Source organism: Nyctibius grandis, chromosome Z (assembly GCF_013368605.1).
Source record: "Nyctibius grandis isolate bNycGra1 chromosome Z, bNycGra1.pri, whole genome shotgun sequence".
Taxonomy (NCBI): domain Eukaryota; kingdom Metazoa; phylum Chordata; class Aves; order Nyctibiiformes; family Nyctibiidae; genus Nyctibius; species Nyctibius grandis.
In genome coordinates, this window is record NC_090695.1 from 75,440,243 (window position 1) to 75,465,646 (window position 25,404).

The following is a 25,404-nucleotide window of genomic DNA, read 5'->3' on the forward strand; positions in this document are numbered from 1 at the left end:
CAGGCTGCTTGTTGGCATATCTTGTCACTGCTTGCTGTTTCATAGGTGCTTGTAGGTATATATTGCCATTGTGTCCTAGTGATTCTAGGCCAGCGGTTTGAATGAATGTTAATTCTAGTGGAAACTAGTGTGTGTTAGGAGACCTCAAGCAATCTGAAGTTTTTATAGGCATCACTGCCTTTCATAGTAACTGCTGTGAGATTAGTGCAACGTATTTATAGTCATCAAGGTGACCACAGCATCCTTCTAGACAAACTGGCTTCCCGGGGCTTGGATGTGTGGACTCTTAAATGGGTTAAAAACTGGCTGGATGGCCAAGCCCAGAGAGTGGTGGTGAATGGGGCAAAGTCCAGCTGGCGGCCGGTCACTAGCGGTGTTCCCCAGGGCTCAGTTCTGGGGCTGGTACTGTTCAATATCTTTATAGATGATCTAGATATGTAGGGTTTGAGTGCACCCTCAGCAGATTTGCAGATGACACCAAGCTGGGTGGGAGTGTCGATCTGCTGGAGGGTAGGAAGGCCCTACAGAGGGATCTGGACAGGTTAGATAGATGGGCTGAGACCAACGGCATGAGGTTCAACAAGAACAAGTGCCAGGTCTTACACTTTGGCCACAACAACCCCATGCAGCTCTACAGGCTGGGGGAAGAGTGGTTAGAAAGCGGCCCGGTGGAAAGAGACCTGGGGGTGCTGATGGACAGGTGGCTAAACATGAGCCAGCAGTGTGCCCAGGTGGCCAAGAAGGCCAATGGCATCCTGGCCTCTATTAGGAATAGTGTAGCCAGCCGGTCTAGGGAAGTGATCATCCCTCTGTACTCGGCACTGGTGAGGCCGCACCTTGAATCCTGTGTCCAGTTCTGGGCCCCGCACTTCAAGGAAGATGTTGAGGTGTTGGAGCGAGTCCAGAGGAGGGCGACCAAGCTGGTGAAGGGTCTGGAGGGTCTGACCTACGAGGAACGGCTGAGGGAGCTGGGGTTGTTTAGCCTGGAGAAGAGGAGGCTCCAAGGTGACCTTATTGCAGTCTACAACTACCTGAAGGGAGGTTGTAGTGAAGTGGGAGTTGGCCTCGTCTCCCGGGCAACTAGCGATAGGACAAGAGGACACAGCCTCAAGCTTCACCAGGGGAGGTTCAGGTTGGACATCAGGAAGAATTTCTTTACAGAAAGGGTCATTAGACATTGGAATGGGCTGCCCAGGGAGGTGGTGGAGTCACCATCTCTGGATGTGTTTAAGAAAAGACTGGACATGGCGCTTAGTGCCATGGTCTAGTTGAGATGGTGGTGTCAGGGCAACGGTTGGACTCGATGATCCCTGAGGTCTCTTCCAACCTGGTTGATTCTGTGATTCTGTGAAGGTGTGTTTCAGTGAAGTCTATCTGAGTTTGGGTAGCAGTGTTACTGACCTGCACACCTTGAAGCCCTTTCACTGCAAGGATGTCATGTGGATTGTAAGAACCTGGGTATCCCTTCAGAAAGTGGGTACTTCCTCTCAGCTACCACACGCAGAGTGGTAAGTAATAAAGACTTCAAGCTGCAGATGGTCCTAACTGGTTCATGGTTGGTCCATTAGGTATTGAAGCAGCTAGTGTATTTCAGTATAGAAGCAAGACCTTAAATACACGTAAGGAACTTTCTTTAGCTTTTCATGTATTTATACTTATCTTGCTATATGAAAGCACGTTATTTCTACATTTTATTTTCTTTCATCATGGTACACTTCAACTGGCAGTTCTTACAATACAGATTTGCCAGGCTGACATTGTGTTTCTCTGTGCACAACTGCAGAAAAGGATTTATTATACTATTTTCTGTGGATTTTTTGTCTTCCTGGAGTATGCCAAGTGTGAGTAGAAGTAGGTAGAAAGTTGTAAAAGGCAACAGAAGAAAAATGTGCAAGCCTCTGGTTTTAGTGACATACTACTTCACTCCACATGCAAAGGGAAAATAACTGACATAAATACAGCTCAGACTCTGCATTTCATTTTATTATTCCTTGAACAATTTTTGTAAATCTGTCGACTCCCAGAGTTATCAAAGGCACAGCCTTGTTATCTTCAAGCTTTCCATACTGTTGACCAGTTGTTTTCAGTTACTTTGTTTTTACCTTTTCTTATTTGAGACATTTGGTAGAACTGACTAAAAGAAGGAAACTTGTAATCTGAATTCTTTCCTGTCTTCTGAATTTCTGGAGCTATTGAAGATGAAAAATGCCTTTTTTTTTTTTCTCCTAGTCTTTCTGGTACTTATGGTTTCATGCAGGTTAAGCTACAGCCCTTTCTGAAATGCATCTGAAGCCTAATGTTGCTGCACAATGGTTATGAAGTCTTGCATCTATAGCAAGATGCATTTATTCCTCCCCGTCCCTTTTTTTTTTAATAAAAAAGCTTCTTTCTGGAAGAATTTTGATGTGTTCCTATAAAAATTACTTTGTGGAGATGTATTTCAGTTTCAAGTAATGAAAATGTCAGCTTTTCTCAACATATCCTTTTCCTGTGTGTATTTGCCAACTACAGTGAGAAATGGCTTGTTTTCTACTACTTGGTATTGCAGATTAGTAGTTGCTTTTTTCTGTTGATCACATCTATTAAAACTGAAAGAGGGATATTCCCCTTTGATATACTTACAAGGACATATTTTTTGAGTTGACAGTTAACACTTAGGCTAGAGAAAGAATTTGTCTTTTGACAACAGTTTATCATTTTGTTACTGTTTTTCAATCATCAGTAAAGACCAGAAAAAAACCCACATGATTGAAAGCAACACTGCAAGTTAACTTTTGTAAAATGTGCCCTGGGGGGGGGGGGAAATAGTTTTCAAACTTTTCGTCATGGCACACTTCAGGATGTCTTTCAAAACTCTGAGATTAAGTAGCAGAGTCAGAAAGAAAAACAAAACCCCAGCAATAGTATGTGTTAATGTGAAGTTTGGGAAAATAATTTATCTTCAACTCTCATGCTAGTTTTTTACTTGGATTCACAAATTTCTGCATGCTTCTAAACACCCCAGCAGTAGAACAAGATGCTTTATCCACCTGCTTATTATTTAAGGTGACTAGGGTGGGGCAGTAGGGCAGGGCAGAATATTTAGCACTGCTGGCTGCATTCCTGACAAGGAACAAATTGACTGCAAAAGACAGAACTCAGCTGCATAGAACATGTTACTACTAATTATGGTAAAAATTGAAGCGTAAAGCCAGCTTTCAAAAGAGTTAACTGATTTAGCAGATTCTGTGGTATACTTTCACCTTAGCATAGTAAGGAGCATCTACTTGTAATATGACAAGCTAGTTTGTAAGAAAGCATGCTCCCGAGGTCAGGCATTGTTATTTCAAGTGGTTCATGGTTGTCACTAGTTACGTTTGAACACGAGGGGCTGTAACAGGTGAGACTTATCAACCTCCCGTAGTGTCCATAAGCAAATGCCCTGTTACCTTGTGTGAAAGCATGCACCTTCCCATGCAGTCCCTGCTTCAAACTGTGTTTTTTTGGAGTTGAGATTTCCTATATGGACTTAGTGTATCTGTTAGTAACCCTCAGTTAATGTATCTTCTGGTTTACTGAACATCTTCCATCAGGTTCGTGTAAATCTTAGTGTCCACAGTACCCCCTGCCCTTGACTTTCTCTGCCTGCTGTGGGGAAGAACCGGAGCTGCACCCTCCTTTTTGTATTTGACATCAACAAGGTTGTGTTGCTGAAGATGATGGTCCTCACATGTGAAGAGCTGTGCAGGAGGATGGCATTAAGTTAATAAAATGGTAGAGTTGAACCTGTCTGTGATGAAACTTCAGTTTCTGTTCCTGAAAAATGCTGATTTTTAGGATAACTTACTCTGTTAACAGCTCTGTTAATAGCTGTTTAATTACAGACATACTCTTACTGTATGGTAGGATAAACTATCAAGTACTTTGATCAATGTTTGATCCTTTTCACTCAGTTTTCAACTTCTGTTTTTCCAAATTCAGGCAATAGCTGAGAAGCTGGGTTTGGGAGAAGGAGGCATCGGAGTATCACATATTGAGCTATGGTTTACAGGTGTTTTCTTGCAAGCTGACTAGCTTGCTAGCTCAGTGTTGTATGAGTTCTGCGTGTTCAGTAAACAGAACCCATCTACTGGAACTATGAGCAAACTGCAGTTAAATGCGGGATTGATCAGTGGCTCATGCGGTTTCTCTCATTTTGCTGAAGCTGCTTTTAAAATGCAGTTCAAGCCTTAATGCAAAGTTCAAAGGACTGTGAAACTTGGAACAATAATTTATGTTAAAAGTAAATGGGAAGAAAGCAACACTGATGGTATTCTGTGCTTATTCCTTTAGGCCTTCGTGTTAGACCGTAGCTATGTAGGTAGTTTTAGGTACAGTTCTGCAGTTAGGTGAATTGCATGTCTGGGTGTGTGCTTCTAGTCTTATTCAGTGTCAAAATAATACTGTGGTAATCTCAGTGGCTTGAATCAAGCACAGTTGACAGTGGTGATCTATGAAGATGCAATAACTTTTTTGAAAAAGAGCTGTTACAAGCTGAATGATGTCCCTGTCTTGGCACAGGAGTGCTCTATGGGCTTGTCTCTCAGGAAGATCCACACTGGCATATTGTGGGGCATTCCAATATCTTGAATTGCAAATCCAGACAAATAAAAGGTTTGAGTGTTTCTTACTCCCATATCTGAAGCTCCTTATCAAACTTCTTGTGCTCCTGAAGTTGGACTACAGGCTAGAAGTGCTGTAGATCTTTCCCATGGCCACACTGGCTTGCCTTCAGGGTATTGCAGGCTATGACTACTTGAAGTTTCTGGGTTGATCTTAGATCACACTGTGTCTTTTATGCAGTGCCACTTCTGCTTTTGTGTGCTGGTCGGGGAACACATCTCTGCTCTGAAATTTTAGGAGACTTCTGAAAAATTATATGGGTCCATGACTTGAATTTGAGTGAGAACCTTTGTATATAGGCTTGTAATGTTGTCGTATGTTTCTTTTAACAGCATTCTTCCACCAGTGTGTGCAACTTTAAGAGTGGTGAAAGGTAGAATAAAGCCTAGTATCAAGTCGCTGTGAAGTTGACTTGGTCCTATTTACAGATAGGAAGCTGACTGTTCTCACAGTTAGTGGATCTTTGTGTATGAAGTTCATTGGTAGAAATTTATTTATTTAAACAAAGTTTTACTTCGTTTATTGAAAAGAGCATTTGATGTACACTGAACACTTGCATGGCTGGTGGCAGAAAAAGTATTAATATTCACTAGAAAATGGACTATTCTGTATTAATCAAGGGGTGGCTGACAGATCTTTAAGGAGTAAAGCACTAAAGGCAGTGTAAAGCATCTGTAGCTGAAGTTAAATTATAAAAAAAAAGTCCTCAATATGCTAAAATTTTTATGTTTTTTTTATGTAAACTTAAGACATTGAGTGTCAGGTCAGACTTTGTTACTTAACCTCAGAAATATGTTCTTCACTGTCATATATTGATATAAATAGTGTGTAATTGTTTTGGAAGATAGGTTTTTTTCTTCTGGGTGATAGTGTAGTTCTTGATGGTTATATTCCTTTAATTCATTATTTTGCAATAAGATCTTTTTTGCAGAAATTGAAATAGCCTGAAATGTCTGAAGTGTTACCATAGTGAAATCAATAACTGTATTGTAGATAAATCTTTTTTTTTTAAATGCCTGCTTATCTTAACATTTTTTTTATTGCCCTCTGTGGAAGGGAAATGCATGAATATGTATTATTTTCTATTGTGATTTTTAATTTCCCAGAGTATGATTAATGTGTGCTTGTGGTAAATTTTTGTACTAGACCATGAAACTAGTTTTATGGCTTAGTGGTATGTATTAGTTTTCAGATGTATTATTAACCAAATGTCAGTGTTCTTCTGGGGCTTTTTTTTGCTTTTTATTTAATGTGCATGCCGGGATGTTAATTTGAAATTGAATTATAGTTTTGGGTTCTTTTTTTTTTTCTAAGAATTGGCATTGATAGCACTCAATCAGTAGGGCTACTTTTTCTTATGTTACTTTTACCTGTTAAGGAGATCAGTAAGTGGGGGAGGGGAGGTGGAACTTACAACGCTAGCTCTGATTCGTCCTTAAAATAAACCAGTTTGTTTCATAGAACTTTTTCAGTCTCATGGTAGGTAAGACACTGAAAAGGTTTTGAGAGCTCAGCTGACTGTAGAATTTGTTCTGACTCTTAGTTGTTTTGGGTTTGTTTGGGTTTTTTTTTGTGGAAAAAGCAATTATCTGAAATTGTTGATTGTCTATTCTGTGTGGTCTGCATACCTTACAGGAATGTTTATGAATTCCAGACAAGGTGCAGGATTAGCTGCTTACTCTGGTAATTAAATCAACACTTAGTTCCAAAAGGTGGCTTGCTCAGCCCTTGGAATCAGTGTTCGATAGCTCTGATGGGAAGCAGTGGCCAAGGACTCCCTCGTGTGGTGAGTCTGCTGGGCTTCTAAGAGGCATCTTGCTGCCTTGTTAACAAGGCCAGCGTTCTGGTTCATGCCAGTAGGGAAGGCATGTTGAAGTAATGCAAGTAGTTGACCCCGGGAAGAAATGCAGCAATAGAAACTCCTCTAGTACCGAAGCTGCTGGTTTTTCAGCACCTGTTAGTCATCTGGTAGTAATACCATTGTATACTAATGGAGCAGTGCTGAAAAAAAATACCAGCTGTTTGCTCAAGCAAAGATAAAGTTCTACAGTATTGACTCTGGATTTTGTCTGGAAAGACAGGCTTCTGACAGTCATATGTGTAGGAAAATTATCTTCAGCAGCAGCTGCTTAGAGAGGAGAATCATGAGGACACAGATTTAGTAGACAGCGGGAAAGCAGGAGAGTTCAAGAGCAGAAGATAAGTAGGCTTGAATAGTGGCCAGAAATTTCTGGGGTCGGATGTCATGTTTCTACCTGAAAAACATGCAGAGAAGACCAAGTAATTTACCAAGATGCTTTATTCAGTCATGAAATAAAACTACCATACTAATCAGCTCCTCTCTAATAATGATGTTATGCAGAAAACAATATGCGTTCTTTTTCAGGAGTGATAAAATATTGCAAGACTACTGAAAATGCAGCACTTCAGTTCACTGTGCATTTGTAACCTCACAGGGACTTTCCCTGTGTGATACAGAAGTGGCTTCTGATAGAGCTTATGTAATATCTGTTAAGCTAAAGCTCATACTCGTCTGCTTTTCAAGCTTTTCTTTGAAGGTGTAACAGATTGTAAATGACACTTGAGCACTTTCAGGCAAACTCTTGTTAACAGGACTGCATAGGTCAGATGACTGAAGTCTCTCTTACAATGCATCAAGCCCAGTAGCATTGAGTAAAGAGCTGTTGAAGACGCTGCCTTTGGTACTTGTGTCTGAAATAGTATTTCTTCTTGGTTCCGAGGTGCCTACAGGTTTTAGGGAATGTTCCTTCTGAAACTGAGTGGTGGCTCATAGGTTGAAAACATAACAGAAGCATTTTACAGCCATTCTTCACTGCAAGGTCTGTTATAAAGTAGACCTGTCATCCTTTGGCTACTGCAAAAGGGAGCAGCTGCACAGAAACATTCCTGCATATCTGTCTGGTTACAGTAGTTTTCTCCTGTTGCATGCTGTAGTCTCACTTTTTTTATTTTGTTTCACCTGTTGTCCAGGTTTATGGGTATAGTAGTCAAAGGGAGAGGATCTCTTTAACCTGGCCTTCAACAAAGCTGTCTGATCTGAAGGCTCCTGTCCTTTCTGTCCTTCTTTTTGGAAGTGCAGCATGGAGGAATTCAGCTGTTATCTGGCAGATACATTAAAGCTTTGAAGACAAGCCACTGTCAGTGGCTGTGTAGCAACTGCTTCCAAAGAGAAAAAGGAAGGAAATTAAGGTTGTTGAGTATACTTTTTCTTACAAGAAAAGTTGTCAGGCAAGCCACTTCCCAGTGAGGTTGTGAGATGAGAGACTATAAAACATCTTAATTGCTGGCCTCTTGTGATTGGGCTAAATGGCCTGGTTCAGCTGTTAGTGTAACTCCTTAACGTAATAGTAGAATATTAATGCAGTTGTGTTGGAAAGAAGAAAACAGGCTTGGTGGGGGTAGATAATTTAGTTTGGAATGTCTTTCAGTTTTTCTTACATTCCAGTGTAGTTAAATTGCTGTTTGGAAATAATTCTGGATTTCCTGCAGAAACAGGAAGCTTAGAAGACGCAGCAAAAATTATTTGAGAAGAACAAACTACTAAGAGGTAGTAATTAGGTATAGATTATCTAGGGAGAGTAAAACCTTTGTCATGTTATCCTGCACTTGTCTAACTGTTCGTCACTATTTACAGGTGCTGCCTTCTGTCCAGTTGAGGCACAAAATTGCTGTCTTGGACAGGTGCGCACCACTAGCAAGCAGTCCAGCCCTTAAAACTGTCCGTCAGTAGACACATGATAGCAAGGAGGTGCCACCAGCTTTTAGAGTGCAAACGCTTCATTTGAATCTAGAAAAAGAATTGTATCTCATCTTATACTGAGAATATATATGATCTCTAAATTGATAACAAAGTGGGGGGGTATATGCAACTAAGAATGGCAGCAGACACTGCAAGAAAAAAGTGATGTCAGGTTCCAGCTTCAAGTGGAGGAGATGAGCGGTATTTACAGTAGAAGCGGACTTCAAGTGAAACCTTCAGGCTACAGCAACCAGCAGGAAAATAGGTGACCTGTTGCTCCGCACTCTTTCTCCGATAACATCCTATTAATTGTCCTATCTAGAGCAGTCTCCATTTTCATGTGACAGGTCTCACTAGCTTGTCTCCCAACACTGAACTGCAGGATACCTCAGGACACCTAAGCTGTTTCATGCAACCAAGTGTTTCATGCACAAACACTTCTTCAGCAGCGAACTTCTCTAGGCAGTAAAATGCATCAGTGTACAGACAGCTTCAGTACTTATTTTTTCTTTTTCTTTCTTTTGTGTCGCCAACTCTTCTCTCCATTATGAATAATTTGGGTAGTAATTGGGTAGCAATAGGAAAAATTGCCTTGTCTCTAAATCTACTATTTCTTCCCAAGGTCACGAGAGCTTTGCATAAGTAATTAAGGATGGTCAAGTGAAGTGAGCTGGCTTATAATTGCTTTTGAGCATTCAGTAATTCAGCAGTAACCTCTCTTAGATGGGGTAAATAGCTGTGGCTCATGGAAATGTATAGTGCAGTGTAGTGATGCATTTTTTATCCCACAATCTGTCTGAGCTACCTTAGGGAAAAACTAGACTTTGCTTGGACTTTGCTAAACCATTGGTTAAGTTTCTTGATCTTCTTGCCATTTCTTCAGTGTGTCATATCTCCAGTAGTCCAACCTAAGTCTTCATGATTTTTACTTCTAAAACTCAGTTCTTGCAAGAGGACTCTGCTATAATCTGTCTATAAAAATCTTGAATCAGTTGCTGAAAATAACAAAGGAATCCTTTCACATAAGTAGAGTTCTAGAGTGAGATTATTCCTGTTCAGAAAGTTGAAAGTTTTTGTTGTCAGAAGGAGGAAAATGTTGTTTCACTAATTATATTAAAAGGGTTCTATTCTGCTTTAAGGAATATTTCTGCTACTTTTAAAAGCAAAACATTTATCACACCTACTTTGTACGACCATTTCCTCTGTGGATTGCATCCATTTGGGACTTTCTCTGAATGTTGTGTGACAGAGGATTTTCTTTGGGCTTTTACAGCTGTATGCAATATTTAAATAGGCTTCACTTATAGTAAACAAGTAAACACTTGTGAAACAACTTAGGCTAGAACTAGTTTATTTGTGATTCTTCCTTCAATAAGTATTGTGAATTAGAGCCTGTGCATTTTTAAAGAAAAAAAAAAAAGTGAAATTTCTCAAGGCACAGTAGGAACAGCAGCACTGTGACCAGGGCTTTACCTTTCTGTTGGTTTATTTCCCTCTTCCTACTTGAAACTTTTTTGACTTCCACTTTCCGGTGCCTGTGAAGACTGTCAACTTTTCTTTCCTAATACTGAATCAGTGTGTTCTTAACATCGAATAAGAAGCAAGTTAAATTACCTCATGTATGCTTTTCTAGGGTGAACGTGGATCTCTACTCAGTCTCTTGAGTAGTCCTTTCAAAGGCTGACTAGAATTAAATTGTTTGAAATTATTTATTGCCCCTCTCCTCTCAAAATCCATTCCATATGTTAACTGTAATGCCAAAAAGCAACTTGGCATTATCTAATAAATTACTCTTTAATTTGCATCATTATCATATGTGGTGGTCAAGTGATATTTATGAAGCTCATAAACTTGAAACATAAATGGAACAGTTCCCCCTATTAAAGTGAGTAGCATAGTGCTTTCCAGTTCACGTTTTCTCATAGACCACATACTTACAGGTTGAACATTTGTTAGTGACCCACTTAGTGCTGGATATAGCATGCCTAGGTTCAAAGAGATGCCTGGCTGAAAAGATCCTGTGCTACTTATGCTTGAATTTGACTTTGTCACAAGTGCCAGTAACATAAAACATAAAATGTAATTAATGAATATGGACTTTCAAATCATAACCTTTGAGTTAAGTCCTTTGCTGTCGTACAGGCTTGTGAGATACACCTTTACTGCTGTGTGGGTTTTGGTTTTTTTAAATTAGATTTTGTTGAAGTAAAATTGAAGTCAGTCTGCTTTTCCTTATTCATTTCCTCATTCCTTCCAGATCATTTTGTTATTTTGGCTTTTCCTACTTCAGGTGATTCTGTTTTACCAATCATTTAGCTAATTGTTGTTTTATCTACGCCATTGTCTAATATTCATAATGTCCCAAGCATAAAATCTAATAGAAAGAATGCAGAAACAGCTTTAAACAGTGCTGTGAAATAGCCACAAGAACTATTGAGAAGATGCTCAACTGATAGTTCGAGCGTGTAACTTCTGAAGTGTTGCTCAGTTCTGCAAATGAGCAGAGTATTCCCCTTGAAGGTGATGAGTGTTTTCTTCTTACTGGCACAAGTAATAACTCACAAAAATAAGAAACTCAGTCACTCGATTCTTCAGGATAAGCTAAACTTAATACTGTTTATAGTATGTGAGTTAGGGAATAAAGAGCTGATGTGCACAGATAGTCTCCTGTCCATGTTGAGGTTGAGTGGGTCATAATTTTGAAGATCTAGGAAAGGCTAAACTGGATATTCAGAGTACCAGGACAGCTAACCTGGAGAGGTGTCAGAGGTTTTTCAGACTAATAGTATCATTAAGCACAAGTTGGAAAAACAAAGCTGAGGCAGGAGCCAGAGGGAGCTGACCCTGTCTTAGAACAGTAGGAAACTAAGCTGCCTTTTGATATACATTTAAATCTGAGTATTATTTAACTTGTGGAGAACTACAGATTTGCCTTCTTTCTTCCATTACCCTGTTGTGGACTGAAGACACATAATCCACTTCAAATGTGTTACTAGACTTGGAAACAAGTGTGTGTTCTACAGGAGATTTCCGTATTGGTGAATGGAGTTTGGTGTAGAAGAGGCACCAATGGAAGAGTCCAGAGCTGTTTTCTCTGAGTCTTCAGTGTAATCTTTGGCTTCAGGCAATACAAATTAGTCATAACAATTATTAAATAATGAAATCCCTCTTTTTAGGTATTCTAAGTGGCGGCTGATTTATTTTAAGTGCATCTAGCTTCTCCTTGGTTTGTCTTGAAAGCAAAAAGTTTAGACATTGAGGAGAGGGAAAAAGCTGCACAGAAGGAGAACTTGTTTGAATTATACTGGCCAGGTATCTCTAGTTCAAGTAAAATTTGTGTGCAGTGGGTATGCTGCTCTTTCTCCAACTGAAATCCACAGTCAGATGGGAGTTCTCTTGGGCTTGTGGAGCTGCAGTGGTACTAGTGTAAGTTTGGACTGAAGTCCTGTACATCAGTGAAACACTTAAGAAGAACTTAGCTTCTAAGTTCTTGTGACACACTTCACACTTTCCCACCAAGTGAGAAATACCACCAGCTGTCAGACATACTTTGCAACAATTGGGATGTCTGATGGGTCATTCAAAATAGCTGCTTCCACTGCCTTTTGTGAAATGCTTGTCTGGATTTTCTAAAACTCAGCCATCTGTATATGAAATGGCAAACTTCTTAAGCATCTTCCCTTAACACAAGCAGGAAGACTTAAGAGTGCTCCCTCAAGCATCTAATTCCAGAAATCAGGTTCAATTTCCAATTATTTGTGTTGCTTTTTGAGAGCTGAGATTCATCTTCTGTGCTTCTGTGAAAAAAGCGATTTTTGACTGAATTATTGATAATGTGTAATTGAACCACTAATCTTCAGAAAAAAGTTTGATCTTTTTAAGAAGTTTTACCTTTTCTTAACCTTTTCAAATATATAAGGCCTTTGGAATGTCAGATCTGAACACCTTTGTATTTTAGATGATAGCTCAAATTAAACAAAACTGAATTAAATAAAATAAATCGTTCACAGAATCATTGAGGGCAGAAGGGACTTCTGGAGATAACCTAGTCAACTACCCTTCTTCAGTCAGGTTCTCCCTGAGCAGGTTGCCCAGGACCATGTCCGTTCAGACTTTGAGTATCTCCAGGAATGGAGACTTCACAGCCCCCTCAGGGTGGCTTACTTCAGAGTTTCACCACCCTCACAGTGAAAGCTTGTTTTAGTTGCAAAACTGCAGAACAAACCTGCAGAAATGGGTTCTAGCTTGTCCTGAATAAACTACTGGATTTTGTTAGTGCAGCTTCCTAGGTTAGTCTACTAATATTCATCAAACTTAACTAATGGAATGTCTGCAGAAGAACTGGTCATGAATGATACCCTTTGTAAGGGTACCCTTAAGCTGGGTGTGCTCTTTGCATGCGGTGGTCTGGGTGTTTTTAATGTGAGAAATAGATCATGTAAACAGAGGGGTAGTAGAAATAATTTCTGCACATCTTTTTCTCTTAAGTCTGGAATTAGTGAGTAGTGAAATGGGAACATCTTACATGAAATAGCTTTATCTTAGAGATTTTAATGTCTTAAGGTTGTTGTTTAAGTGGGTTCCTTCCTAGGAGATTAATAACACCACCAAAAATCAGCATTTCTGTATTAGGAGATAAGACTAAAATGAAAGTCATGCACCAAAAGAGACATTCCTTTACTTTAAGTTGCTCTTTTTTGGAGACACTGCTGGGAAGAGTTTCTGCAGACAGTGGAAATGATGGAGGTGACAGGTATAGAAATTGCTCTACTGTAGTCAAACTAAAAAGGAAATGGGCACTTCTAGGATAAGGAACTTAGCTATATCTAGGAAGAGCTGTTAATGAATGCAGAAATGCTTCTTCATATTTCCATATTGTTACAGAAACTCAGAAATGCTGAGGTTGGAGGCACTTCTGGAGATCGTGTAGTCCAACCTCTTGCTCGGAGCAGGGTTGTCTAGATCAGGTTGCTCAGGACTTTGTCCAGTTGGGTTTTGGATGTTTTTTGTTCAGAACTTTGCATATATTAACCTGTTCACAGCTTCATCTAGCCAACTTATTTGTATTTGTGTGCTATTTTGAGGAGGAGATTGGGAAGAAGGGGAGTATCTTGGGAGATGGGGGGTGGTGGTATCCTCTAACTCTTGGTGCTATGGTAGACTAATTTGTATAAAATTATGAATGCCAGAAGTGATGGAATTGTTACTAAACCCTCTCTTGTCTTATTTAGTCAATTACAAACTTCCCAACAATGTTTTGCTTCATATATACTATTTAATACATGCTGTATAGATACCATACAAGAACTCAATACAGCATAAGTTCCTTTATGTCTTTGCTGGCAATAAATGAATTTGCCATTTGTGGTTTATATAATATTGTTTATCCTTTTATATTGTTGTGTCTCCAAGCTAATGTTTCAAACTAGCATTTTGTGAATTGGATATATTGGATGTTTCCATTTGGCTTGTTGACTGGATTTTGGACCGTCGTTTCAGTTTCTAAAAAAAATGGTCAAGGACTATGGGAGAGTGTTTCTGAAAAGGTCCATGCTAATGACTGATAGTATTCTTACTAAGTGATATCCTTTTGCTATGTTAAATTTTTCTATCTATTTTCATTCTTGGGCACTAAAAATATTTTTGAAGGGGTATGCTGAAGGCAGCTAGTTAAGGATGGTAAACTTTAGGTCTTGAAGTTGTCAAGAGATGACTACTGCTAAACTCTCAAGTGTTTAATAACAAGTGCTTAGACAGAATACACTGTTAGAAATGGGCTGTGGTTCAGTGATTAAGAGCTGATTAAAAATGCTTTACGTCCATCTATCATCGGAATTATCAATGCCAAAAGAACCTGAAAATGTTGCATCTTGGGATGGTATTTAGCTCATGACCAGTTGCTTGTACCAGTTGTTTGAATATTGGAAAAAAATGAGCATTTAAACTCCTTGTTACTGTGAGGGTCTATTTAGTGTGTGAATAACATCTGTAAAATGTTCAGCTTCAAATTTGGCTCAAATTCTGATATTGAAGTATATTTGAAACACACTCATTTTCAAGCACTGGTCCAGAATTTTTCCACTGTACTTTCTATGTTCAATTAAAAAATTCAAAAGTAAGTGAACAGTGGATTTTCGATGTAACCTTGAAGCTCCTGCACTTCCTCTAGTCTAACAGATCATACCAAACTCCTGAACCTGTTTGCATATCAGTTTTTAAGTCTTTCGTGAAACTAACTGTAGCTATTTCTGTGTTGAACTTAGGGCAGTCCATGGGAACAGAGGAAGCTAGTTAAAAAATGCTAACTGTACTAGAAAAATTAGGTGTCGTGAACCTTTGGAACTTTGTTATCTGAGGCAGATACTGTTCTTTAATATAAGCAATTTTTGCTCAATGTGTTTATATAGGTTTTAAATATGGTTAGTTGTCCATTGTGTAGCACTGCAGTACTAATGATCACTCTTCTTCCTCTTTTTAATCAGGACAGAGCTTGGGTTATGGTTTTGTGAACTACGTTGACCCCAAGGATGCAGAAAAAGCTATCAACACTCTGAATGGATTGAGACTTCAAACTAAAACCATAAAAGTATGTAATGTTAATTATGATTTAAAGGAACTGAAGTCTTTTGACTTCTTATTGATCAGATGCATGATTTGTTTTCCCTTTTCAAGTGTAACTTAAGCATTCTGCTAAAGTCAATAGATAGACTAAGGCTTCACTGTGTAGTAGATGGTTAGTCCTTTGTAGTCTGTTTAGATCTGAAGAGGCAGATTATGATTAAGTATAGAAAATGTCTATATTTTTGTGTGAGCTGACAGAGGCAGGACGCAGGAACAGCCACAAAACCACAGATAAAATGCAAAGAGCAAATTTATTCCCATTACCTCGCAAACTGGGGGATCTCTGAAGCAGCACCCAGGGCAAAGGCACGCAAGTGGGGATACAGGCACCGCGGAGCTCGGTTCCTGCTCGAGAGAGAGCGAGAGATTCCGGGCCTGCTGCTGTCACCTGTATATTAGGGTTTCTTGCAGGCAGTAGTTTCCCGCTGTGCTTTGATGTTTCTCCCAGCAGGGCAGGAATCTCAGACATGAACAATTAGGTGCCCCTGAGTCTTATCACAGGCCTATGTTATCTGAATGCAGATGTTCTACTTGCCCAGCACACAAGACTAAAAAACAGTTACTAGTATGATATATGTGTTTTTGACACCCCAGGTGCAAGTCACTTGAGCGTGTTTGCAATCCTTGTTGCCAATCTTCTGTTATATTCCCACAATTTTTTATGCACTTGATAATATTTTAGATGTGAGCTTGAATTAACTGAGAAATCGTCTTGTATGCTTTAGTTGTAGAAATGCAATATTGCATATAGTCTGAACACTGCACTATGTGCTTCCTTCTTACTTTCTTAGAGAAGATGGTATAACTTGCTTATTAATACTCCCTTTTTTATATTGCTAGTGTCATGTATATTTCACAAATCGTTAAAATGAAATGCTGAAATAACTATTCTGGTTATCTATGAATTACTGGACACCTAGGGCTCTAGTCTCTAGGTCTCTCATGTTTGGGATTCCTGTTTTTTTGTTTGTGTTGTAACTCCTGCACCTCTGGTTTACTAAATTCAGTTTCTTGAATTTCTAGAAGCAGAAATCTTAAGAGTTACTTTTTCTCATCTACTGTCTTACTCCATTATCAGAAGAGTGAGGATACTCATTTGAGCAGTTGTTTGGCCTCTGAAATCTTGAGGAGATGAAATAAAATTTATCAGGAAATGTAAACTTCTGAACATGTTTTGCGGGTGTTGGTGCCTGAAGGCAATACATGTTCTAACCACGCCATTCTTCCTCATTAAACAGCAGGGTTTCCTAGCTGATCACTTGGATAGTGACTGACCTCTAACTAGGATCGTGTTTGAGCTGTAAGATAAAGCTCACCTGTAAAAAGCTTTGAACTTAAAAAGCAATGCAGAGCCACTGAAGATGACTGAGACAAAAATAAGATGGAAGTAATTAGGGATAGAATGACCTACCTGTTCGGTATTCATAAGATTTAATAAAGTGGATTACAGTATTTGAAACTTAAATACTCCTGTTTAACAAACGGTGAATCATGGCTCACAATAACTATGGGCGAAAGACATGGATAGATGCTTTGCTGCAGAAAGCTCCCTACGTGCTTCTGGCAAACTTCTTGCCCACAGGCACTCTCCCATTTTCTGCTTTGGGGAAAATTGAGGAAAGTCATTTCGTGCTCCAGCTTTTTTGAACCTGGTGGTGGTGGGAGAGGGAATGGGTATGGGTTTGTGTTCGAGTAGTATTGCAGGTACACTGTATCTTTGCATTTAATGTCTTGGAGTGGACAAATAAAAAATGCATCTGTCCCAGCTGATCAATTGAAAGTTCTGGTGACTATATAGCCAGGCAAAAGAAGATGTTATAGAGAACCAAGCCAGGTCTCCCAAATCAAAATGATCCCTTAAAGGGGTTTCCAGTGACTTACTTTATGCAGCCAGTATATGAATTCTTAATCCTCTTTCACCTCGCTAAGTGATTAATGCAAGCAGTCACTGTGTTTCTGCAACTAAAAATTGATTGTAAAAAAACAAAAAGTGAGGAAAAAAGTGAAAGTGCAGTAGACAGATGTGGGTGATGATGCTGGTGCTTTTCCTTTCCTGCCTTCCCAGGACATGAAATTAGAATTGTAAGTCATGAACAATACCAGTGACCCTTGCAGTGAGACTAAAGCTTATGTGTAAATTTGCAGGGGTTTGTGCCTTAGAAGTCCTTAACTAAAGAAAATCTGAAACATTTGAGTTGTCACAAGCCAAAATGAGGAACACTTCACCAAAATAAAGAAAATCTCTATGTAGTTAAAAAAAAGTGTGTGTAAACGTTGCTTGTTCATGTTGCAGGTAAAATTCTGACTCTAGCTACCCACATTCAGCCTCATTTAACTTCAGCAGGATTTTTCAGTGTTAGTGTGCATGACTTGAGGGGAAAAACTGCTTTACTCCCTTCTTTACTCTTCCTTCTTGGACACAAGGTGGGTTTCAGGCCAAGTTTTCATGACTGGATTCTCCCAAGATGCTGTTTAAAGAGGCTGGCTTTGCCACAGAGGAAGGCTTTGTGCCTTCCACACTGCAGAAGGGGCAGAGGCTAGGGGGATCCCTAATACGTTTTAAGACTAAGCTATTAGTACACTGGACAGTTGCGTCTCCCATTAAAAAGAAATAAGATGTCTGTGTGGCAGTGACTTGAAAGGAGACTTACCAAGAGTGTCTGCCTTTATCTGTGAACCAACAGAAATGCACAGCCTACTGTGAAGCACTTTGTGATTTAGATATTCCTCGGGTCAGCCTGGAGACAATACTGAGCAGAGGTAAAGTTGATGTCTGAGGCCTTTGGTGCCTCTGGGGGTCAACATCTGGGTTGGAGGGAGTCACTTATGAGATGTCAGTGCCAGGACCTTTGCAGAGACTACTTACAGTTAATAGACCACAGTGTTTCTATGTGTCCAGAGTTGATACTTGAATTAAAAAAGAAAAAAAAAAAAAATCTGTTTGGCAAACTCAAAAACCAACCCTTAGATTTACTTTCAGCTTTAGAAAATGGATTTCACTGAGATTTTTATATATACCTTCATATGAAAAATCATGGGACAGGATAATGTTAGTGGATATTTTGACTTGGAAGGAAAAAAACTACATGTATGTTGTCTCTGTACATTTTTGAGACTCCTGTAGAAATGTTTAGCTGTTCACTAGATTGACGGTTTAAAGTGTTTGTTTTCCATTAGTCTATAAAACTGGAAGGAAGCTCATTGATTACGTGATGGACCCTCACACTGTGGCTGAACGGAGAGCATTCTTACTCAGAGGCAATTGTCCTGGTCCTGATGTGTGATGTTCTAGATTGGGGCCATGACACATACCTCTGATCCACTGCTTCCGTACTAGCCTGTTAGTCAGTGGATGTATTTCTCTGATCCCTAAAAGGGGAGGGAACCTACTGTTTTCTTGAAATAAAATATATTGAAAAGGTGACTTTGTAAATAGCTGGCTTAAGTTCTTCTGTATGTCTAGCGATATTAAAACCTATTACTTGATACATTTTTAAAAAGAACAACATCCTATGGAATGCTTTGTGGAATACTTTACTGAACTATTTGCAAAGTATCTTGACCAGATTTCAGATCCATACCTCCAAGGAAAGTCATAGTAGTCTTAGTCTTGTCTAACCTGGTGCCAGTTGTGTTGCCTTCTGATTTGACCTGAATATTAAAACTGCGGAATGGGCACGCACTGATGTTGAAGGCATGTCTAGGTGTGTTAGACACCTGAACCCCACTCTGCTAGGCAATATACCTATACGTAGTAGGTGGTGCCCTCTGTGGCATAATTTGTGGTTTATTTGCAGTATAAACAGGCTTATTTGTATTGCAGGTAGTATGTGAAGTTTGGGCTTCGTTTAATTATGTATCTTTAGTGTGAAAACGAGTTGTATCTTAGAAGAGGTAAAACATTTTCTGTGTCTTCTCATTTGGAAGAACTTTGGCTCTGTTCTATTTAAAAGCCAGTGAAAATGTGTATTTCTGTGCCTGGAGTGATTTTTCTGCTTATGCACTTGATTGTCCATGACTTTTTTTCATTTGGGTTGTGCTGGAAAGATCAGTTCTTCCCAAACGTGGAAAACCCAGAGGAGCAAACAGCATATAAGAATCACTGACATGGACACAGTGATAAGAAAAATAAGTGCATATTTTGTTGGCTTGGCTTCTGCTTGGGAGAGGGGAAATCCTCAGTGGCTTCCCCTCCCCTTGCTCCTGGAAAAACTCCTTCAAAAAAAAAAAAAAAGATACAGGTGAATTTATTGTGAGATTATCTGAATAGGAATATCTTTGTGTGGTGTAAAAGACTTCTGTGTTAACAAGAAAGTGTAGTAAGATTCTCTGTCTAAAGAGGAGTGGGCAAGTGGCCTATCCTTGAACTGGCATAGAGCTGTGTAAGATGCTGCGTAGGAGACAGCTTTTCAACTAGATTATTAGGGGTAGTGGGAGGACACAGGACAATCTCTTTGGCTTTTCTCTGGATGCTGGACTGCTTGAATGATGGACGTGGTCTCATGTGGATCGGAGCTGCTGAGGGGACACTGCAGGCATCAGTAATGCCGTGCTTGTTCCTCCCGTTCCTGGTGAACCAGGGCTGAGGAGCTTCCTGCTGTCCTGTCCCCACCTCTCCAGTGTGAGAGGGCTCCAAGTGGCAGAGCCTCTGCATACAGGATCTGGCAGACAGTTTTCTTACTCGTTAATGCTGGTGATAAATGCATAGACATGTATGCAAATACGCATTGAAATGGGGAAAGAAAATAGTTTGTCCAGGCTAGAGGCGTAGGAGTTGTCCTTTTTTATAAGATAGCACTGATTATCTAGCTGTATTTTACCTAGCTAGTGCTTCTTAAAAATCAGATTTAGTAAGCTTTCCTACTCTTAAGTTCTTTGGACTATTAGGGTGTTTACATTGGTAATTATCACCTGTCAAGGGAATAGAGATGTAAGAAATATTTAAGCTAAAGTATTCAATCTGTAGGTTTTCTTCCCACTCCTTTATAGCTTTGCATATATTTAAAAAAAAAAAAAAAAAGAGAAAATAAAAGAATCGGGCTTAACATGTAACATTCTGCCAGCTTCCTGTTAGAATGAAGTTTGACAAAGTCTGGCTACGAGCACAGATGTTGTATCTTGCTGTCATCACCCAGTTAACTGCCCTACTGTAGGAAGCTGTGTAATGAGAAGAGCTAGTTATGACTTCAGTAGAAGAGTGAATACTGAACTGTCAGCTTTACAAATGCCCAAAGAAGCGCGGTACAGCAAGGGAAGAGGTGAAGTTAGGGATATGCCACAACTTCTTCATTAGTGTCCTCTGAGGTAGTGTCCTTAAAACTTGGCATTATGCAATGCAGTTTCACTTGTGCCTTGAACCATTACTTAGATTTATAATGAGATTAATTTAAAAAGAATTATCCTCTAACTTAACTGCCTAAGATCTTATGAACTTCTACCTATGATATAGTACTCTTGAAAACACTGTGTACACTTAGTGGAAAATAACAAAATGCTGAAAAAAAGAAACATGCTAGTTTGATTTCTGAGTTAGTGCAGCAGGTAAAAGATTGAGATTGTTCCTGTCATCAGCTTTGATGTTTGCAGAGGAAAATTTTAGTAGTGTCACTTTTTGTAGTAATTTTTTCATTAACCAATGTCCCTGGGGAGCAATGAAATATATGATTTGTGTAAGAGGCAAGTGAGTTGTGAAGGTGAGAGAAACCCTCCTTACCTTCTTGATTTTTCTTCCAGCACTAAAGAGCATAGATCTAGTGAGTAGCAAAAGAGGATCCTATTTGGAGGTTTAATTAAAGATAGTGAGTTTTACTGATGCTATCAATCAGCAAAGATTGAGAGAGGGGGCATGGTGCCACACCATTTAAGTGGTCTTGACAGGGTAATTAAATACTTCAGGACTGTATTCTGAAGGTAGAATTGAAGTGCTCTAGCAGATCTGAAGCAGAAGAACAATTTGTCTTGGAACAAAGGCAAAGGTGTGTTTTTCCCTTAAATTTCTGCAGGAGTTATATAAATGGTGATTATACAATCTTTTAGCTATGCTACAGTTAAAGCTTTGACAGCATTTCCATTTTAAACCCCTTCCCTACCCTGCACATGCCTTTTCACCCCCAGGTAAAATTTGTTCTTTACTGAAATTCAAATCCCCTCAGACTTTAAATGTTACTTAACAAGCTTATGCTGGCTGCTTGTTTTTCGTGTTGCTGAATAATATTGAGAGGAGGATTCACTTCTGAATGCATATTGCTGTCACTTCTTATAAACCACATTACGGCCACACTATTGTTCATTAATGCCTAACCACTCTGAGGAAAATAACACAGTGTGTCAGACTGAACTACAAAGTGTGCTAATCTCACCTTCAGCAACTACACAGCTTGTTTTCTGTTTGGACTGCAAGTGCTGTGTTGCAGCTGATGAGTTTCTTGCAGGAGTCTGTCCCTGCTCTCCCTGGGGCAAGAGGATCCTTAGACCAATGTAGCTCACCCTAAGGCTCCTGAGCAGATTGGCAGCCAGAAACCTCAGTGGTGCAGTACGGTCCTTCCTGAACCTGTACAGGGGGTTTCTGACACAGAAATGGAGATATTGGAAGGGGCTAACAGTACTGTATGGAGCTGAAGGAAGGCTGCAAGCATTGCTCAAAAACCAAGCTCGAAGAAAGCGAAGGCCAACAAAAGCAACAAAAACCTGCTTGTTACTAATGAGATCGATGATGCATCTTCCTGTCCTTTGCCCTCCCCATGCTATGCAGAGTCATTTAAGTAGGATATGGCTTTCTGCATGGGTCCAAAATGCTGCAAATGCCAGGTGTGGAGATCTGTCTTTTTTTTTTTTTTTAAATCCAAATACTTCTTTTCTCTGTAAGAATGCTTTTTACTGTTGTAAAATGTGGCTGCACTTATTTTTGAAATTATGGAAGTCTTGAGACAAATTGACCCTATTAAGCTAGTGGCTTTCAAGTTTTTTGACATATTAATTAAATATATTGACTCTGGGCGTCTTTCATCCATGCAGTAACAGCTTTTCCTGAAAGGTTGTAAGATATTCCAGTGAAGCGATAACTGTAAGTGGCAATGGAGTTGTGTTTTGTGCATTTCTGTAAGGTGTGTCTGTGAAATGAATAATGCAAAAGAGACCAAAGGGATATGTTTGCCAATGTCTGTTGCAGCAGCAGCTCCCTAGGCACAAACATGGAGAAGTTGAAGTATACTTGTTTCCTTCAGAAGAAGGGAAAACTTACGAACAGATTCACCTCAATTCTGCAGAAGGACAACTGGGGTCTGCTGTTCTGCGATTTTTGTTCTTGTTCATATTATTCCTGTGGAGGGCTGGATATTATCCTGTGTACTTTTGTCCTCTGAAGTATGAAATGGTATGGATGTTTTATTGGAAGTGTCTGAAATTTGTGGTGCTCTTACTCGCTGGTTGGGCATGAGTGGGGAGGGAGTGTTCATCAGATCAGAATCATGAATGCAAAGTATGGAGGAAGGACTTTGAGACCTTCAGACAGTGAGAAGTAGGAAACGGAAAATATTTGGAGACTGGATGTCCTTTTGTTTCTGATCTTTTCTTTGTACTTAAATTCTAAGTTAAGTATTTCTTTTTTTAAAGAGATAAGGATCATTGACTGCAAATTTTGAAATGTTCTTCTATATTAGTCCTTTTAGAGGCAAAACAGCAGAATCTGTGTCCTGTGACACTAGTGCATAATTCCCATCTCCTGCTTTAGTGTAGAAAAAGGTCAGTGAACTTAATTCTTGTCTTTCTCTTAAAGTAGTATGATAAACTTCTGATAATATAGGTAAACTGTTGTACTATCTTGAGCACTTCTGGAAAACCTCTGGTTCCATTTTTGTCTGTAGCAAGATTTCCAGTTGGTTTCTGTTGTTAACATGTATGTACTATTACATTTGCTTCTGTTCACCAAATGGCATTTTGAGTCTCATATCTGCTTCAGACCAAGTCTTGCGAAAGCCCATTTATGGTGTTCCTTTGTGTTATGTATAGCAGCAGTTCTATGAGGTCTTCCTATTTGAACTGTGTGCTGTCCGTAATCAGTTAAATTCTAAGGAAGACTCCTGGTCCTTTTCCTCTCGGACATACAAAGGCTGGTCTTAAGTCTAAATTTGTCCTGAAAGAAGGCTGTCGTAAGAGAATTCTGCTGTAATGGAAACCTTGAATCTAGTAAAGGAAACAGAAGAGAAAAAAAAAACAACACAAGAATGAGAAACAAAATACAGAAAAAAAACCCACCACAATCAAGAGGTAGGAACTGAAGCTGCCAACTGGAGATGAAGTGCAATGTCAAAGTTAGAGAAGAGCTAACCAACGAATGTGGTGAATTCTGTATTTCAGTTACTCTCCTCATCCACTCTTTTCTTATAGTAGAATACTTGTGTTTAAAAGTACCTGAAGATTACAGAATTAATTTAAATTCTAATAGAAACAATGCAGTTTAGAGCCCATCCAACCTAGTCATCATACCTGTCCTATTTGATCTTAACCTTTGCAGCAAACAGCCCATTTTGTCTTCATCAGTGATTATAGCAGGAAACAGAGAAGGAAAGCCAGTTCACCCTTTGCAAGGTCAATCTCTGTGGACACTTAATCTAAAACTCATTGAGCCATCCTTGCAGAACATGCTAACCATTCCTCAGAGGTGTCCTCTGGCTTGATCGTTCTTGCTGTCTCTCATACTGCCTTTCTGAGAAGACAGATGCAGCTTTTGCATAAGCTGACCATATTCAAAATACGTTGTGCTACCATTCTACACTCATCTCCTAGCCTAAGCAAGGCCAAAAACAAATTTAGGAAGGCTGCTTTTTTTCTGTAATGTTGGAAAGTCCTTATCTGGTACTGTGACATGCTCTGTAAAGATCCTTTTGCTGACTTCGGTCATGGCTTTGACTTTTTTCAAAGTCTAGCCATGAAAAATTGTAAGGACTTTGGGGTTTTTGTGTTTTTAAGACTCTTAAGGCATATTCTTAATCTACGTCACTGATGTTTTTAAGGAATGTTTTCAGAGAGCTGGTAGAACCATACAAACATACAATATTTCAGGATAGTGCATTTCTTAAGTGCAAGATCAACTTGATCTGACCTTGCTTGCTGAGTCACAAATTTATCACTCTTACATGAAGTAAATTCAGATACCTTTGAAATAGTTGCCTGCAGAAAATTCTCTTACAAATTGGAAGAAACTTTTTTTTTTTAGAAGCCATGATCCTCCTGAGAATTGTGGAACAATATGGAAAACAATCTGGATTTTTTCTGGTAGCTACTAAAAGTCAGAACAGGCCTCCTGATCTGATTGAAGCATCTCCACTACCCAAATAAACCTTCTGTTGCTTGCAGACAGCCTTGTCAGACACGTGGTGAACTCTAGTTACTAGTTTTCTCTGACTTGGAGGAAAACCAAAGGTATAAATCCTTCTGGAGCAGGTTTAGCTGCTGGGAACTGCTACACAGAGAGTGATGTCTCAAATCCCATAAGGATGTCACTTTCTAACATCATGACTGCTGCTTTTCCAAATGAAAGATGGTTCTCTTGGATAACACAGTGGTATCCAAAGGTGTGAGACTGAGCTAGAGTCAAGGCTTCTTGAATCCCAAGCAAAGGACATCCATCCAGCTGAGGACTTTCAGCATAGGGTGGAGGAGGGGAAGGGCCCATTAAAAAAAGTCATTTTTGGAACTGTAGCTCTGATCAGGCCTGTTATTGCTATGTGTATTGAATTTGATACCATTATTAATAAGTATTGCTCCTGCCTAGTGATGACAACTGTCCATATTTTATTAGAAAGCTCATGGCATAATGGCTGGCTTGATGGTGACAGGGAAGATGAGTTGATGACTTAGAGACGAAAGACCAAGGGTTCATCTTACCTATGTCAACGGGAGTGCTCAGGTTCTTTATCTAGTGAGTCTTCAGCATACGGGAAAATATCTTGGCTTCACAAGGTGGTGTTTTGGTACTTCATTTCAAGATAATCTTGTGAACTGGGAAAACATGCTTCCCAGACTGAAGAATCTCATGCTTTCTTACAAAACATTTAATCTCAAGGAGAATTAATTATGAGCTTTCTCACCTTCTCAGTTTGGTTGTCTTTAATGTCTCAGTGCTGTCCTAGGCCTTCATCAGTCTTTTTGTCCAGACAAGACCTGCTCATGGTTTGACTTTCTCTTCAAACTTGCTTTGCTGTGCTGAACTTGCTGCTGCCTGTGCTTTAATAATGACTAAATCATGTCCCATTCTGAGGAAATCACAAAGGTGAGAGGGAGGAGTGGATTAAAATGCTGAGCTGGGACTTAGACCCAGAACTGAAATGAGATTTTTCCTTAGATTTAATGCTGATCCGAATAACCTGAGCAGCTAGCTCAGT

General features: G+C 39.5%; 1 protein-coding gene across 7 annotated transcripts in view; it reads left to right on the forward strand.

Annotated features, from left to right (window-relative positions):
• The window catches only part of ELAVL2 (ELAV like RNA binding protein 2), a 61,204-nt gene that overhangs the window by 17,845 nt on the left and 17,955 nt on the right, over nt 1–25,404 (forward strand). For all 7 annotated transcript variants that reach the window (XM_068422507.1, XM_068422509.1, XM_068422510.1 and 4 more), the window contains exon 3: nt 14,884–14,987. In XM_068422507.1, the coding sequence (XP_068278608.1) occupies nt 14,884–14,987 (104 nt within the window). The remainder of the gene's footprint in view (nt 1–14,883; nt 14,988–25,404) is intronic.